The 17,752-nt window shown below is 24.6% G+C and overlaps 1 protein-coding gene across 10 annotated transcripts; it reads right to left on the reverse strand.

Annotated features, from left to right (window-relative positions):
• Window positions 1-1,409: 1,409 nt before the first annotated feature.
• Window positions 1,410-17,148, reverse strand: ATP8A (ATPase phospholipid transporting 8A1). Of its 10 annotated transcripts, XR_004691259.1 has the most exons (13): window positions 16,084-17,144; window positions 12,947-12,989; window positions 12,276-12,654; window positions 9,272-9,504; window positions 9,101-9,199; window positions 6,449-8,944; window positions 5,968-6,108; window positions 5,756-5,874; window positions 5,456-5,590; window positions 4,920-5,024; window positions 2,435-2,481; window positions 1,865-1,962; window positions 1,534-1,552 (listed from the first exon to the last, which is right to left on the reverse strand). XR_004691259.1 is itself a non-coding variant. In XM_035096682.1 (12 exons), exons 3-12 carry the CDS (start codon window positions 12,637-12,639, stop codon window positions 1,455-1,457), a joined length of 3,888 nt encoding a protein of 1,295 aa, XP_034952573.1. In that variant the 5' UTR covers window positions 12,640-12,654; window positions 12,947-12,989; window positions 16,084-17,139; the 3' UTR covers window positions 1,410-1,454. The 10 variants fall into 10 exon arrangements, 9 of the variants coding, with proteins under 9 accessions (XP_034952573.1, XP_034952578.1, XP_034952569.1 ...); XM_035096682.1 differs by lacking the exon at window positions 2,435-2,481 and having other exon boundaries at window positions 1,410-1,552; window positions 16,084-17,139; XM_035096678.1 differs by lacking the exons at window positions 1,534-1,552; window positions 1,865-1,962; window positions 2,435-2,481 and adding an exon at window positions 4,177-4,621 and having other exon boundaries at window positions 16,084-17,147.
• Window positions 17,149-17,752: the final 604 nt, after the last annotated feature.

Below are 17,752 nucleotides of genomic sequence, written 5' to 3' on the forward strand. Positions count from 1 at the left end.
AGCCATTACTAAAAACGATTAATTAGTAATTTAAATATATATATAAACACATATTACCTATATAAATTCGAATATTTTTTATATAAAATTGATAAATAACTTGAAATAATAAATTTTTCCAATGAAATTTTTTTGAAAATCTAAAAATATTACGTAGAAAAAGTAAAAAATTAATATCAGTTATTTTATATCTCTTTTATTTGCAACATTTAATTATACTTTGACATTCTATTTGTTATAATTAATATTAATAAAAAATAAATCTGGACTTGATTGAAAAAATAAAATAAACAAATATATAATAGTTATAAATTATTCATAAGTTATTGTTATGTTTGACTGGAGGTTGAGAAAATTTCAAGTGTATTTACATTGAACTGAGTCTATCGCACCTTTATTAATATATATATACATTCAATAAGTAGTGGTTGATTAGAAAAAAAATATATAGATGGTATTGTTTTGTAAATAATTGAAATTGAAGTTAATTTTGTCTGTATAAAAAGTTCAATCAATTACGATTGATAATTGAGTTTGAGTAAAACACTACATAGTAAAATTACAAAAGGTACGATACAGCACTGGATACTGACATTATTACAATATTATTTTAAAACAGTCTGATACTAAATTATTTTTGTGTTAAGAATGCATTTTTTATTCAAATAGTAATCAATATCATAATTTTTTTCAAAAATTCATGAAAACATAAAAAATAGTGGTTTATTTTTATTTAATATCATTAATTCTATACATAATCTGTATCTACATAGTCTTAGTTCGTAGAAAGAAGTACATTTGGTAAATTTTTATTAATTTATTTGATAATTATCCTTATTTTTAATTAATTATAAATATTGTTTAGAATTCATGATAATAACTTTTTTTTTTTGCTTTTTTGGGCTAGATTCTTTTTTATTTCTTTTCATAATTATTAAATTATTCTGCACTAATGTAAATCTTAAATAAAATTATTAAGAATAGAAAAATAATTAGAGTATTAGATTTTTTTTTAGTTTAGGGTCATTAGTTAAGTCATTCGAAGAAATTTGAAATACTTTCTTTCATTTGTGGTATAAATAATGAAACTGACTTCTCAATCATAAATTTTTCAAATACATCTTTCAAAAACTTATGTTTTCAATTCCTCGTATTTTTTTTTTCATGTTTTATTTGTGCATTATAATATTGTTGTTTTATATACACATGTATAAATGTATACATAAATAAATAAAATAAATAAATATAGTTACAGATAAAATGACAGTTCATTATAATGAAATAATTTTAAAATAGCGCTTTAGTTTTATCATAAAACTTATCATTTTCTAATTATTCTTTTTATGTTATTTAGTTAATATACATATTTTAATTATCACAAAAAATGAATATAATGGTTCTTATAAATAATAATCTTTCCTTATATAAGGTGACATTTCAATACAGTTGAAAGATCACATACCACCAGGTTTTGGAAGATTTGTGTCATAAGCTCGTATCACATCTGTTTGGGTGACTGAACCACCTTCTTCTTGCGAAAACGCAAATCCATCTATCAAAAATACATATTCTTCAAAATATATTCCAATTTGTAATTGAATATTTATTATTTACTTTTCGTCTGCATGCCGAAAGAAAGTAATATATTTTGGAAAAATTAACTTCTAAGTATAATTATGAAGTAAAAAATGATCATAAAAAGTAGTGCTAACATTCAATTATTCATCCAATAGAATCTATGTGTTATAGTTAAATTTTAAATAAATACTAATGAAGCATTGTGAGTAAAACACATTTGTGTATTGAATATGATAAGAAAAAAAATATATTAGATGAGTTAAAGGTGCTGATAGCGATGACTTACGTGATAATTCAACTTCAACATTAACTCTTGTAGCTGCATTGGATCGTCGAGTAAAAACACTTTTAACATTTTTCAATAGCCTTGCGGTCTCCGTCAATCTGTAAGCCGTGCATTGTGATATGTTTGAAATATTGTGTATAAATAATAATAATTATTGGTACCATTGGTGTAACCAATTGTTATTAATCCTATATCCTCGATGAAAATTTATTATTGTGTTCCTATCATTCATCTTTTAAAATTCTCCTATTGAATCTTTTTATTTTTAAATAATTATTAATGATATGTTGTATTAAAAATAACGTTTGTTTGATAAAAGTTTTTTTAATTACAAAATAATGTCTAATTATTGGTATATCATGTGAGCATTAACAAGATAGTGGAAAGTTGATGTGCTGATGTGAAAAATAGGCAATAAAAACATTCAGAATAAAAAAAAACTAAATGCTTTCATGCATCCATGCAGAATTATATTAATTACATTCTTTTTAAATGACATCAAAATTTCGAATAAGTGATTAATATAATATGAATTACATTAAAATTTTATTTCTTTTATAGAGTACTTACACCTAGCGAGCTCGGCGATTGCATGCACAGGTCTGTACAGGTTACCACTTTTAAAAAGTATTAAAATATAAGATATTTATCAACTCTTTATAAATTTATGTAAAATGTGTGTTCTTCTACAAAGCATTCAACTATCGTCTACTTTTTTGAATTTATTTATTTCTTTTATGAAGAAAAAAAAATTTTTAATTGCGTAATGAACGAAAAAGTCAGTCAGAAGATGAAAAAATCAATGTTAATAAAATTTAAATATCAATAAGAAGTTAGATACATTGATATACAGCGATGGATAGTTTAATAAATAAATTCAAATAAGTATAAACAACACACAAATGATTGTGTAAAAATTAAATAACGAATGTAAAAATTAAATATTCAAAAAATAGTATGGAGCCAGAAGGACAATTATAATTAGTTCAATTGCACGAAATATCCATTATTTAAAATAATATTATTATAAAATAATATCGAAATATGATTACATATAAAACTTATACACAATAATAAAATAAAAATTTTTAAAATAAGATTTATTTGTAAAAATTCTGAAAGCTTATTCAATTAAATTCGTAGATATATGTATAAATATATTTATATAAATATTACTATTTTAAGAACCATATTAATATTTATTATAAGTCATAGATAGAAGAAGTCTTAGTTATTTTTAACCATACAGAACCTTTGTTGGAAGATTTTATTTATGATTAACTGAAGAATTAATTAAATGTTAATTTGTACGAGACTTAACAGTTAAAATTTTTAAACTACTATTTTCAATATTTTTAGTAAAATAATTTCTTTTTTAATATTTTTTTATTCAAAAAGTATTTAACATTATTGTATATTTAATTTAGTAATTAATGAATTTAATAGACAACTTCATTAATAACTTTTGAACTCAATAAAAAACTGTGATATGGAAGAATAGCATTCAAAACAGATTGACTTAAATTAGAAAAAATTTATGTAAAAAACTCTTTGTGAAGTTCACTGCAAAAGTTCACACACACAACAAATAATATAAAGAAAAATATGCATGATTTAACGAAGTACTGCTTACTCTATTGTTTGTATTAATTGATGAACATAATTAATGAACAATCCTATTTTTGCAAGCCATTTTATCGTTTTAACTTTTTTTTTAAAGTCGTTTATTTTTGACTAATTATTTAAGATGTACTGTAAGATAAAAAGCGTGTAAAATTATTATTAATTCGATCAAGTTTATCAATGGAGTTGTCTAAAAAATAGATAATTACTAAATTAATTAATGGTATAAAAATTTTTTTAGATACCGAAATTCTTATTAATCATTTTTATTATTGATAAATTCTAAAAAATTCAATATTAACCACTTTTTGATGTTCAATCATTACCATCTGTTATATAATAACAATAAAATGCAAAAAGTTATACTTTAACTTATTGAATATATAACTGATCGAAATAAACATCGAATCAATCAAGGCAGTATAATTATTTACACTTTGTATTTTATTGTAATGAATTTTCGACTAAAATTTTTGATTTTATTACTGTTTATAATATTTTTACTTCAATGTCTTTTTCATGTAGAAAATTTCTACATTATAGTAGTTATTTTTATAAAACAGCGTACAAAGGTTCTAAAGAATTAAAAATAAACTTTATATTTTACAAATATATAATTTTCACAAAAATAAATACTGTTTGATAAAATTTCAAAGTCAATCTCATTTAAAATTACCACTAACAGTTTAAGGATAGTTTGATTAATATTAAATTATATCAGAAAAACATTCTTCACTCGAAAAATATTCATTTTTATCAATAAAATAATAAAAAATATCAATAAAAACAATGAAAAACAACAACAACATCAACAACAACAACAGCAACAACAACCACCATGGTAATAACAATTAGTTGTTTAATTAATCAATTCTTATGACATGATTTATTTCACATGCGCGCGGCGAATAGATAGTACGTTGAAAATTGTGCGGAAGTGAAGGAGTTCTAGCATTTCTAGAGGAAACAGATACATCTTGCAATGGACCGGTTTGTGGCTTGAATGATTGTTGAAGCCATGAACGACGTGGTATAAATTTGAATGGACAAATCTTCAAACGTCGTTTTCGTCCGGACCGAAGTACGCATAAACACCGATTCATAATATTCGGAACCATCTTTCTTGAATTCCTGCTATTTTTATCAATTACTCTATGTTATTAATTTCTATTTGTAAAAAAAAAACACACAAATACTAAATTGTGTTAAAAATAAAAAATTTTAACATGAAAAAATCATAAAAATAATTCATTAAACAAAGCTTACTATATACTTTTATCAATAACGTGAGTACGTAATGGAATGATATTGATTTTTTTATCTTTTAAATTTTATCCTGCTTTAAATAATATGAAGTGAATTCTTTGGTATTATGTAAACATTAATTTTCTCTTTGGAGTGAAAATTTATTTAAAAAGTAGATGAAACTTACGAGCTCCTATAATCTTGATTTGTAAATAAATCTCCTGGATCAGATTTTTTAATCTCTTGTTCTCTTGCCGCTTCGGTTAATGATTTAAAAATAGTATTTTTCACTCTGTAATAAAATGAAAAAAAAATTTATTAAGAAATGTTTTTATGGTATGAGTACTTAAATAAAGCTTTAATATAATTATATTAAGTTTTTAATAAATTAATTGTAATGTCAGTTTATCAAACTATCTCTATCATATTCATTTCAAGGATATTTACAATCTTTTTGCTTTACTGTATCTACTGTAACCATAATTATCAATCTTTCATTCTTATACAACTTCCTACGATTACATCTGCAACCACTTTACTTCCTAATTGCACTCATACTAGAGCATCGAGAAACTTCAGAAAACTTATATTGAAAAACTTTAGAAAAATAGTTTGTAAGATTCTTCTCGTTGAAGAGATGAACGCGCAATTTGCTGCATGCTAATTATTTAATCACTAAGTCAATACAATTCGTATTAAATAATAATAATTTCAAAAACTTACGCTTTGACTGTCACATCAATAAGTAAAACTGCGGTAGGTATTAAAATCAGACCCAACCAGAAAACTGGTGATGAAAAAAGCATTTTATCATTGCCCAACATTACAGCACCAACATTTAATACTGGCCAGAAGTTACTGAAATAAATATAAAATAATCTAATTAATCCTTCAATGAAAAGATAAAATAATAAAAGAAAAATTAAATATTTTTATCAATTATTATATCTTAATTTTAATTATTATTTTAATATTTATTAACAACTAATATAATACTAATGACTTAAATAAAAAATTATATACCTGTAAATGAAAATAAATAAAAACCAAAGAATGATGGATCCCCACGTTGCTAAATGAGTAAACCACGTCCAAGAGTTTGTGACAAGTCCTGCTTTTCCACAAACTGTTACCACCACGTACTATTGGAAATAAATAAAAATAATTATCATATGTCAATGTTTTAAAAATAATTTTATAGTCATATGGTAATTAAATATTTCTTAAGCACTTACTGTGTATACAAAATTTCCTAAAACTATATATCCACCATCTCGACCGTTTGCCCATATAATTTCATGTTCTAATGCCAATAATGACAGCCAATATAATAGGGATGAATGAACCAATGCATTCAAAATCCAAATCCAGAATACCTGATGGATAAATTAAATATTGTTAATGCGAAAAAAAATTATGCAAAGTATTAAAGAATACCAGTAAATATCACGAAGATATTATTAATCGTACATATGCTAAAGTCATTACTTTATAAATAAATAATAGATATTGATTCTTAATAAATTGACGTTATATAAATATATAAAAAAAGAAGCAAGTATATTTAAAATTCATAATAGTATAACCAAATTGATGTACTTTAAATATTTAAATCTACTTTATAACTAATTCTTTATTATTTATATTTATGTTTATCTGTTTGATTTAAGTGTGAATATATTAACAAGCTAATAACTTGATTAAAATTTTATTAACCTTGATATTAAATGTTGATTCGTTCTTGGCAGCATATAATCTTGGATGAGCTAGATGAGTTTCAGCAGAGCAAACTTTATCGAAAAGACCCATTGCAAGTGGTGGTGCTGCAGTAAAGATTACATTATAAATACCTATAGACCATCTTTCAAATAATATTTGTCCAGACCATCCTGAGTACATCGCAAACCATAATTCGATAACATAAAGACAAATATTTTTATAAAAAGAATATAAAATAAGTTTGCACATTCTATTATAATTCCATGATCCATGTACAAATAATAATCGTTTTAGAAATCGGAATTGGGCAATTGAATAGTCTGATGCACAGGCAGCTTGAAGTCCTTCAACCCCAGAAATTCCAACACCGATGTGTGCTTTTTGTATCATTGCTACATCATTAGCGCCATCACCAATAGCAAGAGTAACAGCTTTAGTATTACTTGTAACCAAATCAACGACTTCAGCTTTTTGCATAGGTGATACACGACAGCATATGACAACTTTACAAGAAGTACATAAATCTAAAAAATCTCTTTTAAGATCACAGGAGAGAGCATATTTCAAACTATTCCCGTCTATAACTAATCCAACGTCATTTTGGCAACGTAAATCTTGCCCAAAATCAGTACAATGTTGAATAATAACATCACGGGTTTTGTCTAAAGAATTTTCATTTACAATAATCAATGGCATTGATTGTGTTATTAAACGACATGAGTATCCAATGTTTATAGCAGTCTCTTGTTTATCTCCAGTTAAAACCCAAACATTAATATCAGCTTGAATAAGTGCTTGTAACGTTTCGGGTACTTGATCCTGTAGATGGTCTTCAATAGCAGTTGCTCCTAACAATGTTAATTTAGTTTCAATCAAATCAGCAGCTTCTTCTAATTTTGACTCTTTTCCTGATAATGTGGTTGAAGCTTTATGATAAATTTCATGCCACCAATCATATCGGGTTTCCGGTATATCAGCAACTGCAAAACATAAAGTTCTCAAACCTTCAGAAGCAAAAGTTTCCAAATGTTCAAGTGTTGTTTGTCGAAAATCATCATAATCATCAAACTCAATGTCACTTGTTTCAGTAGGCCTTGATGCCAACCTTTCGTATATAACAGAATCAGCACCTTTACAAAATATTTTTATTTTACCTTCAGGAGTTCGTACTATAACAGACATACGTTTACGTGCTGATGTAAATTCAATAACATTTAGAATTTCATAACGCAATCTTTCACCCAAAGCAACAATTTCTACATATGCGGGGGTTCTTATATCAAAAATATACCCAAACCTTCTTGCCCCATCAACTAAAGCTCTTTCATCGGGCGATGCTGCGTGATAAATAATTTCATCATTTACAATTTCAGGTATAACTGTATGACAAACAGATAACATTACCATAAATTCATGAATAAATGCTGAAGAAATTAATTTCTTTTTATCATTTCCAGTTAATACACTGTTACTATCTTGTTTCATACGACTTTCCATTAAAGTTTTTACTAAATCACAGTCAAATGAACTATTACCAGGTGCTGAAAGATTTGGTAAATCATATATTTTACCAGCTATTGAACATCTTTTAAATTCCATAACATTTTTTGTAAGTGTTCCAGTTTTATCAGTAAACACATAGTTTACCATACCAAGCTCTTCATTCAAGTTACTTGTTCTTGCCATTGCAGGTGTATTAGATTCAGCATGATACATTTCAATATCCATATTGATAAATGTCGCTTGAATATATCTCACGACTTCTAATGTAACTTGGAGTGATATTGGTATTAAATTATTGAATAAAATAATAAATGTAAGGAGATTAAATGCAAAATTTTTTGTCATTGCATCCTGTAGGCCTAAATACCAGAGACCAGACTGATGAGCATTTGTCCAGAGAACATTAAATACAGCTGAAAAAAGGCACAGTAGAACAAGAATAAAAAAAAGCATAAGCACTTGGGTGTTTGTTAAACGATCTAATGTTGAGCGTTTTAATGGTGCTGTTGCAGTATTATTTTGCATTAATTTTGTATCATGTCCAGTGTAAATTACAACACCAAATGCCCACTTGGTATTTCTTAATATTGCTCCACGTAATAATAATTGATCTGGGCCTAGGGCAACACTTTTTTTGTTTGTCTCACGTAAAATACCATTGAATTCATAGAGATGACGATTAGGAGGTTCGCATTGGATATTAGCATGAAAATTCATCAACTCAGCAGTATCAATGAGCGTAGATGTCTCTGGATGAGCTTGACGAATTTTTAAGTTTGTTTCCCCGTCTAAGTTAGCTGTTTCTATGAATGATATTCCTTGAGGTTCAGATGATGATAAAAGGATTAGATCAGCAGGAAAAAAGTTATTGTTATGGACTTTAACAACATCACCTACAGCAACTGTATACCATTGAATCCACTGCCATTTTCCATCCCTTAACACTTCCACTTTCCTTTTATTTATTTCATCATCAGCTCTATGTCTTTTCTGGCAAAAAAAAATAAATTTTTAATTGTATTGTAATTTTCTAATTAAATTCAAAGTATTAATATCTAACTTTAATGTTTATTTTATATTAAAACCGATATTTAATCAGCCATAAATGCTTTTATTTAAATTTTATTATAATATTTCAGTACTTACAAAATCTTCTACTATTTCCTTGAGAGCTGATACACTAAGAATAAAAATAAGTGGTACGAGAGTTGTATATCGTCCTGTAGGTGATACATCAGGTATTTGCTAAAACATTCACAATATTATTATTATCATTAAGGTTATTATATTAAAAATAGAAATAAAAAATATACTTACTTGCATAAGTGCTATGAAGAGGAAGAAACAGTTACTGTATCGACGAAATTGTTCAAAAAGAAAAGACGGTATGAAAGAAAGTATAGAATATTTAGCTGTTGTTATATGATTATTTCTATATTTGGCTGGTTGATGAGGAGCATTTACAAATACTATTCTTTCTTCTTGATCTTCCTGTGGTACTGTCTGTCTATCACCATTTTGAGATCCATTTTCCGTTCTACTACTACCTACTAATTATAATAATTTTTAATTAATCAATCAGTTCATAGATTATCTAAAGTTTTATAATCATTCAATGTCATTGAATTCATTGTTAAAATCGATTTATTTAATTTTTGAATAACTTTGAACAACAGCAGAATTGTCATCAATCAAATAATGTATTAATATATAATTTGTCAAATTAAGACAATTAATAAATACAAAAATAATAATAAATGAATCAATTTATAAATATCCATTGAAATAAATAATTATGTCTTTTTATTTGATAGAATTTGATATGAATTAAAAAATTTTGTAAGGTTATAAATAAAAAACTTACAATTGTGTCCATACAAATAAAGTCTCCAACGTGTCCTTAGTTCATGACACCATTGAGTAAATCTTAGATTGATCAAATCCATTATATATTTTTTTTGCACTTGATGATAATTAGTAATAAATATAGTTTCAAATTTTTAAACAATTTTCACGAAATTTTTTCCATCAGTGAATATTAAACATTACACTCATTGTATTGATTCAAGTTTTATCATAAATTCACATGATTAAATAATTCTGATATCTACATACACACCTTAATTACTGATAATTAATAAAACATTATCACTTTTGGAGTTTAAATAACTTTATTGAACCGATAGGTGACTCAATCTATCCAAAATTTCCAAATTGTATTCGAATTAATGAAATTTTTTATTTATTATTTATATAAATAATGTTATAAGTAAATAGATTGATCAAAATCCTAGCTCTTATGAAGTGTTTAAGAGGTTTTAGAACGACAGAAATGCGCGAGTCGCATCAATTGTGTGATATCGAGTAAGAATTAATCTCCTTCAGTTAACTTACACTTTTTCCACTATCAATGATATTTAAAACTTTATTATCAGCATTGAAATGATTCACGTATTTTTTTTTCAGTTAAATATTTTCATTCTCACTAACACGTGTTGACAATTAAATGTCTATTTACTTACAAATAATACTGCTAAAGGACATTCTAAATACTTCGTCATTTTGACAAAACTCAAAACAAATTTAAAAAGCTTCCGAATAAAAAGCAAAATAAAAAAAGATAGATTAAAACACTTGTCTACATATTACGTTATATATTAATCATAAAACAACGTCAATTAATCATTAATTTGCTTCATATAATGAATGTTAATTTTATTATTAAAAATTCGTTGTACTAACGAAATAATAATAAACGAATTTTATTATCAATAAAAATGAAAATAACTAAGACAAAAAAAATTAAGATAAATTAAAATAAAATAAAATTATAATTATACGAAGTAATTAGTTGTATTTATCTATCATTGTGACGTTTAAAACTATTATCATTATTATTGTCGCCACACCCCATTTTTTATTTATCAAACAATTTATGACAACTAATCAATATAAAAATAAAAAATTAACGTAGACATATCTTTATTTTGAAATGTTTATCATTAATATACATTACAGATATTCTATGAATTCTAATTTTTCGACTAATTTTGCAATCAAATCAATAAATATTATACATACTAGATAATTTATTATCTATTCACTAATACTGAAGATAATTCAACAACGGATTATACTACGATTTATTTCATAAATAATCACATAAAAGTTTTATAATTCTTGTACACATTGGAAAATTAGATAGAAATGCACAATTATTATTCATTATTTACGATGTCTTGTGACTTACAGGAAGGATAATAGTGAAAAATTATATCTACACAATATTACATAATATGTGTAAAAACAAACATGATGTATATGAACGTGCGCATTTGCTATAACAACCATGTCTAGCTTGTCTCATTTTAACTTATATAAAAGTATAGTAGTTTTTAGTGATCATGGATACTGTCAAGTTTTTATCTAATCGCATGCGCGTCGGCAACAAGTTGATAATGCAACATTTCTATAGTTTAGGTAACGTGCTGAACCCTACTGGATCTTTTCAATAACACTGATAATTTATTATGGATGGAATGTATACAATTTTGAATGTTTTTTGAGATAAACTCCAAAACTATCAATAATATAACATGTTTTTTTATTTTTTAAAATAATTACTAACTCGGAATGAGTTCAGGTATATTGAAGGATAGTGGAGATAAAATTATTTACGAGTGTTTGTCGATAATAAAAGCGACAGTTTTATTCCGAAATTATAATAAAATGCTAAGAATATTGCTTCATGAGCAAGATCGATACGATATATTCGATTTTACACATTGCATGTCAAAAGATATTCAGCACTTGCAAAGATTAGAACGTAGTTGATAAATTTGAAAAGATATCTTTTCACCAATTAGATAAAATATATATATTATTTCAATTTTATATGTTTATATTTTCCTGTTAACTAATAACCAATTTAATTAATCATAATATAAAATATTTATTTTATAAAGTTAACTATTGTTTATAAACATTTGTTAATAATTAACAAAATTGTCAAATATTGATTGTTTTTTTTTATCATTTTCAATCTATTACAGAAAAAAACTATTAAGGAACTATTGTTTATTTATTATTTATTAAAAAATGTACATGTTGTGTTAATAAATTGTTATATAAAGAATAAAATTAAATTAACTACTTAATTTAATGAAACAAACGTGGAATCTGATAAAGTATATTGAGGTGTGATAGGTAAATTTTTTTATAATTTGATTAAAATCTTGACCATTACAAACAATGAATTCATTGACCGCATTTTTTGAAATGAAAATATTAAAAAAATTAAAAAAAAAATGTTCATAAATACCTGGAGGTTGTGATTCTAAAGTATTAGATTCTTCAAGTTCAATGTGTTCTCGAGTTCGTCTTCTTCTTTTTCCTTCCTTACCTCCACCTCTTATAATACCACGAATAGAACCAATTCGAAGGCTAATGTTATCAACATTATCTATATTACTCAGATCGATTGGACTACCAACAATATAGGGACCAGAATCGGAATCAACAACACCATCAGCTGTTACTGGTACATCTTCTGATGTTATGCTATTGATACTATTTGTCTGGTTAGGTGTAACAGTTCCATCCATATGAGGTATTGATGATAAATCAGGAGGCGTGAACGGGCCTGAGTTTGACACCCGGGTGTTTCCACGCGATGACGTCTGCATCGACTCCAATGATACCTGTAAAAATGTTCAAAATGTCACTAAACTAAATTATTTCGTAATATAAACAACGAACACATTCTCCACTACATCTATCTATCTATCTATCTTTTATTTCATTTATATGGAAGGTCATATTCATTATTTGTAAATTAACTCGGTTATTAAAAAAAAAAGTTTTAATAATATATTAAAAAAAAAATGATGTGACAAAATAATAATAATTTAAATTTAATAAATATCTACGTATTCTGATAAAAATAAATAATTATAAATAATTACTTAATTATTATATGCAGAATGTACTTACAGGATATTATTTTAACTAAATGTGTTTCATTTGAACTGACATTCTGTAATGAATTAAATATTCCTTGTTACTTCTATAAATCATGATTAAAACACCAATAATATAATTTTGAAAACTATTAAAATAAGTCGAAAGTATTTTTATAGTAAATTTAAATGTTTTTAACAATTAAAAGTATGATAAAATTTAGAATTCGCACTAAATGTAGTTCATACTACTTGATGAATAAGACTACATGCACGTGGTCGTATTTTATCTGTATAGTAGTGTAACGGTTGTTTACTTTTCAACGCTGTATGCTGCACATGTATTTTCTACTGTTATACATATATGATTTCCTGTACTATACCATAAAAATTATTCAATTATGAGTCAGCATTCTATTCATATAAATTGCACTAATAAATAAATTTAGCTATAACAATTTGTTCTACTTTAAAATATATACATTCAATAATGAACAGAAATAAAGATAATTAATACAATGATTAAATATGGTATAGTATGTGTCCCACACTCAAATCTAGCATACAATTATGAATTATTTGTCTAAGTCATTAGAAATTTCGAATTACTTTAATAACTGTAAAAAAGAACTTTCAACAAAGAAACATCTAATTATGCACTAAAAATTTTTCTTCTAAATAACTCCATTATACACAAAAACTATCATCACATTTTTTTTTTTTTTTACATACACATAAACTCTTTTTATTACAAAAAAAAAAAAATTAGCAATAGCTTTGAATAAAAATGACTTTTTATTATCTATCGATTTGAAGTGATAATATAATTTCATAAATAATTATAAAATAATTTAGAAATAATATCTTGGTAAATACTCTTACCTTGTATATATTTTAGAAAGAAAAAAAATATTACATCAAGTAAATTGGTTTTACAGGTATTAAATATTTATAAGTTAAGAAGCTTTTAAAAATAATAAGCTTAAATTTTTAATATTTAAATTAAAAAAAAATTTTTTACTAAAATTTGTTATTATTAAAACTCAATCATTTTAGTTAAACACAAACAACTAATAATAAACAATTTATTGTAATTTTTATGTACGTGTAAATTGATGTAAATTCTATTGAAACATATCAAGTCTTTTCTACTTGTTTCTCGAATACAAACTGAATTTGTACTGTTCTGTTCGTATTCTTATCTCTAGACGCACCTTTTTCCGATCATCAACCCAAGTTTTACTTTTTCCTCAAATAAAAGTCTACTTCACTATAGATGTTATCATCTTATCAGCTTTTATATTACTTAGACATCAAAACTATGTATTATATATATATATATGTATACATGTGATTCACATTAAATAACAGGTAAATATTGATTGACTTTCATCAATCATTAAATGTCATTTTATCATTTAATTCCAATATCTTAACAAGTTATCAGTACAAAAAGTTATGTAATAAAAGCCATTTAATGATTAAAAAAAATATAACTGATCTAAATAACGTATTATTTAGATATATATTTGAACAAAGGAGTATTAAATATAATATTAATATATGACATTATACGAGAAATGGATTGAATAAGTGAGAAAAACAAAAAGGTCGAGGACTCGCGTGACAAACTTAATATAAAAAGAATTGTGATATGGATGTATATACTTTAGTTATTATGTGTATGGATTTATATGTAATCAAGTTCAAACTTGTACAATGTATTTTAATGTCTCTATTAGAACACCTGAAAATCACTGTTTTGTCAGAAAATCGAAGGGGAATTAATTAATATTAACACGATTAATCGATGATCGTTTATGACTTGAAATCAAACCTCTACCTTGTTACATTATTTCTCATCAAATCGATAAAATAAATTAAATGATTTCTCTTTTTCTTTGTATCACTTACACCTACACTCATGTTATATATATCCAATCTATAATATTTACAATAATTTATTTTTATGTTTAGATTATTTATAATATTCATTATTTGTCTTTTAATTAAAATTTATTTTAAAATTTAAAACAACATATTTTAAATGTTTGTGTCTTATTGTTTATTAATAACAAAAAAGAAGAAAACTATGTAATCAAGTTAGTATAAACAAATGTAAAAATACATTTATCTATGTACATATTTTAAAAAAAAGTCGATATTTTTTAATTTAAACTAAAATCTAAATAAAAGAGACCTTTTCTAATATTCAAACTGTTGATTAGAAATTATAATTTCATTATTATTGAATTGTTATTTAAATGTTTTATTATAATTGTATAATAACTAATTTAAATAAGAATTAAATATTACTACTATGCAAAAAAATTCGGTAATTTACTTTACACCCTGAAAGTTTCGTAACAGTAAAGATGAGGCGGGTCTATATTTATTCTGAGGTGCTTACGTCACATATTTAGCCACATAATAAAGTTACATTATGCGTTAAATTTGGAAATATTTGATATTTTATTTTTTTTTTCTTTCTTGCTATATTTTAGGATGAAGTTATATTAGAAATCAAGCTACTGAATTATTGTAGAATTGGAGTTTATTAATCTTCAGTACTGGAATTCAATTTAAATAAATTAATCCAGCTATTGAATTGAATGACAAAAATCGATTTTCTGATTATGACGTAAAATATATCCTTACATTGACAAGGTAATCAATAATCATATAATTAATCTTCAAGTATTAATTCTAAATGATTAGATGAAGTATGAATAGAATGGGCATAGTTTCGTGTTCATATTTAACTGACAATACGTACACTACAATTCTACGTCTCTGCTATAAACTCTAAGGTCTTGTAAAGTCATTTTTACTCATTGATGATCTAATTATTCTTCATTTCTTATAACTATTATCAATAAAATATGTCAACATTTTTTATAGATTTCACAATTTGTTGCTAAATATTTGAAGATATAACAAATATTATATTTTTATTATATTAACCTTAATTTTAATTAAATTTTGATAATATATTTATTTTTATTTAAAAAGGAAAGAATGATTGTTGATGATAATGATTGATTTTTGTAAAAATCATTGAATATTTGACAACAGTAGTGAATTTATTATATTTAAATTGGTGATAAAAGAATAATTTAAAATATGTAAATAATAATTTAAAAATTACATTTTGTTATATCAAACGATTACCTGTTAGTTCAAGCGTTTGTAATAATGCTCCATGCTATGATTATCTTTATCAATAATGACGTCTACCGCGTCATTTAAAATTCTCATAAATCATAATTGACGGTATTTAAAATTTTCCCGCCAGTTATAATGTAAAAATTACATGTCTTTGTTATTAATGTGAATAAAAAATAAGAGTTAGAATGTAAACAAAAATATTTGTTTTTTTTGTCTAAAACTTTAACTCCACTTTGTTTTTTAATATTTTTAGTCACGGAAGTAATTAAATCATCACATTCTTTCCGTTTAATAACATAACCTCGAAATAATTATGGTCAAATAAAATATGCACATGATTCAAGCATTGTTATCGATAAAATTATTAATAATAACTCAGTCAATCGTCGTATATACTTTAATAAATGACACTTGAGGATATTAAACCCACTGTTACTTAACTTTTCAAGACAATTTTGTGTTTTGTCTATTTTAATTTGATTATACTTGTATCGTTTAATACAAAAATAAATAAACATCATTTTAGAGATGACGAAAATAGATTTAAAAGAAACAATGCGATATTTAAGTCATCAAACACATATCGGTCACACATGATTATTACGGAATATAGAATTATTGAAACTGTACATTAAGGGAAGATGTTTTATAAAATCTACCAACATTTGTTTTTGATTTGCGTATTATATAGTATTTATTATAATTATAGAGTGTACTTTTGTATTATTATTTTTGTAGTAGTATTGTGTCTAAGCAGGTTCAACGAATGAACTGCAGTAGCGCAGTGGCGGTCACAATACGAGTCGTGTGCTATTGCTACCTGCACCCACTACTGACTATAACCAATAACATTACATATGTTCATATTACATGAATACCTTGGGTACGATATTCTAGCATTTCAGTGTACTGATAATCATCGGAATGTACACTCACGCATTGTCAATATTTCTTAATATATATTATATATTCATGTGATTTTATTCTATACATTATGTGTCATTCGGTGATTTGTTTTTTTTTCGAATGCCATTTTTTATTATTGAAGCTACTTTTAAATGGTATTGATAAATAAATTAATTAGTTGATAAATCAAATTATGATCAGTAAATAAAGACTAATGAGGTAAACATATTTTTAACATTTGTTAAAATAATTACAAAAATGGAAATTTTCATGAAAAAATAAGATTAAAATATTTATAAGAACAACATCTTTTATATAAAATTGTAAATACTTACAATATTCATTAGATTAGGATCTCATGTCTTCTTATTATACTCGAAAGTTTGAAAAATTGATTTAACTCCACTGACATTTTTTGCAGAATAATTAACTCCCGTTAACTAATTAATTATTTACGAATATAATAGATTTTACTAAAACACAATGATGTGAATAAAACTTATTAATAAATTTACATGATCGAAATTCAGGTATGCATAAAGAGTTTCATATTTTAGATAATATTTTTTTCTTCTTTAATGTACTTTAATATTTGAGATTAAGCATTTTTCAAAATAATTCATTACAGATTCTCTAATTATATATTAGAGAAATATATTTCTTACATTAAATTTTTCCAATTTTTTATCTTCTCAGTTAATAACAATTTTTTTTTGTTTACCTGTAGTATAGTTTACATTAATTAGTTATTAAATTTCACCAAAAT

Source organism: Chelonus insularis, unplaced genomic scaffold (genome assembly GCF_013357705.1).
Source record: "Chelonus insularis isolate UGA/USDA-ARS -01 unplaced genomic scaffold, ASM1335770v1 contig_145_pilon, whole genome shotgun sequence".
NCBI lineage: Eukaryota > Metazoa > Arthropoda > Insecta > Hymenoptera > Braconidae > Chelonus > Chelonus insularis.

What these genes read in the sequence shown, in the direction of transcription:
- ATP8A (XM_035096679.1), bottom strand. Translation starts at nt 12,639, where the DNA reads ATGCAGACGTCATCGCGTGGAAACACCCGGGTGTCAAACTCAGGCCCG. An exon ending in TAGGAAATTTTGTATACACA is followed by an intron (nt 5,875 to 5,967) that starts GTAAGTGCTTAA and finishes TATTTCCAATAG; the next exon opens with TACGTGGTGGTAACAGTTTG. An exon ending in ATTGATGTGACAGTCAAAGC is followed by an intron (nt 5,025 to 5,455) that starts GTAAGTTTTTGA and finishes ATTTTATTACAG; the next exon opens with AGTGAAAAATACTATTTTTA.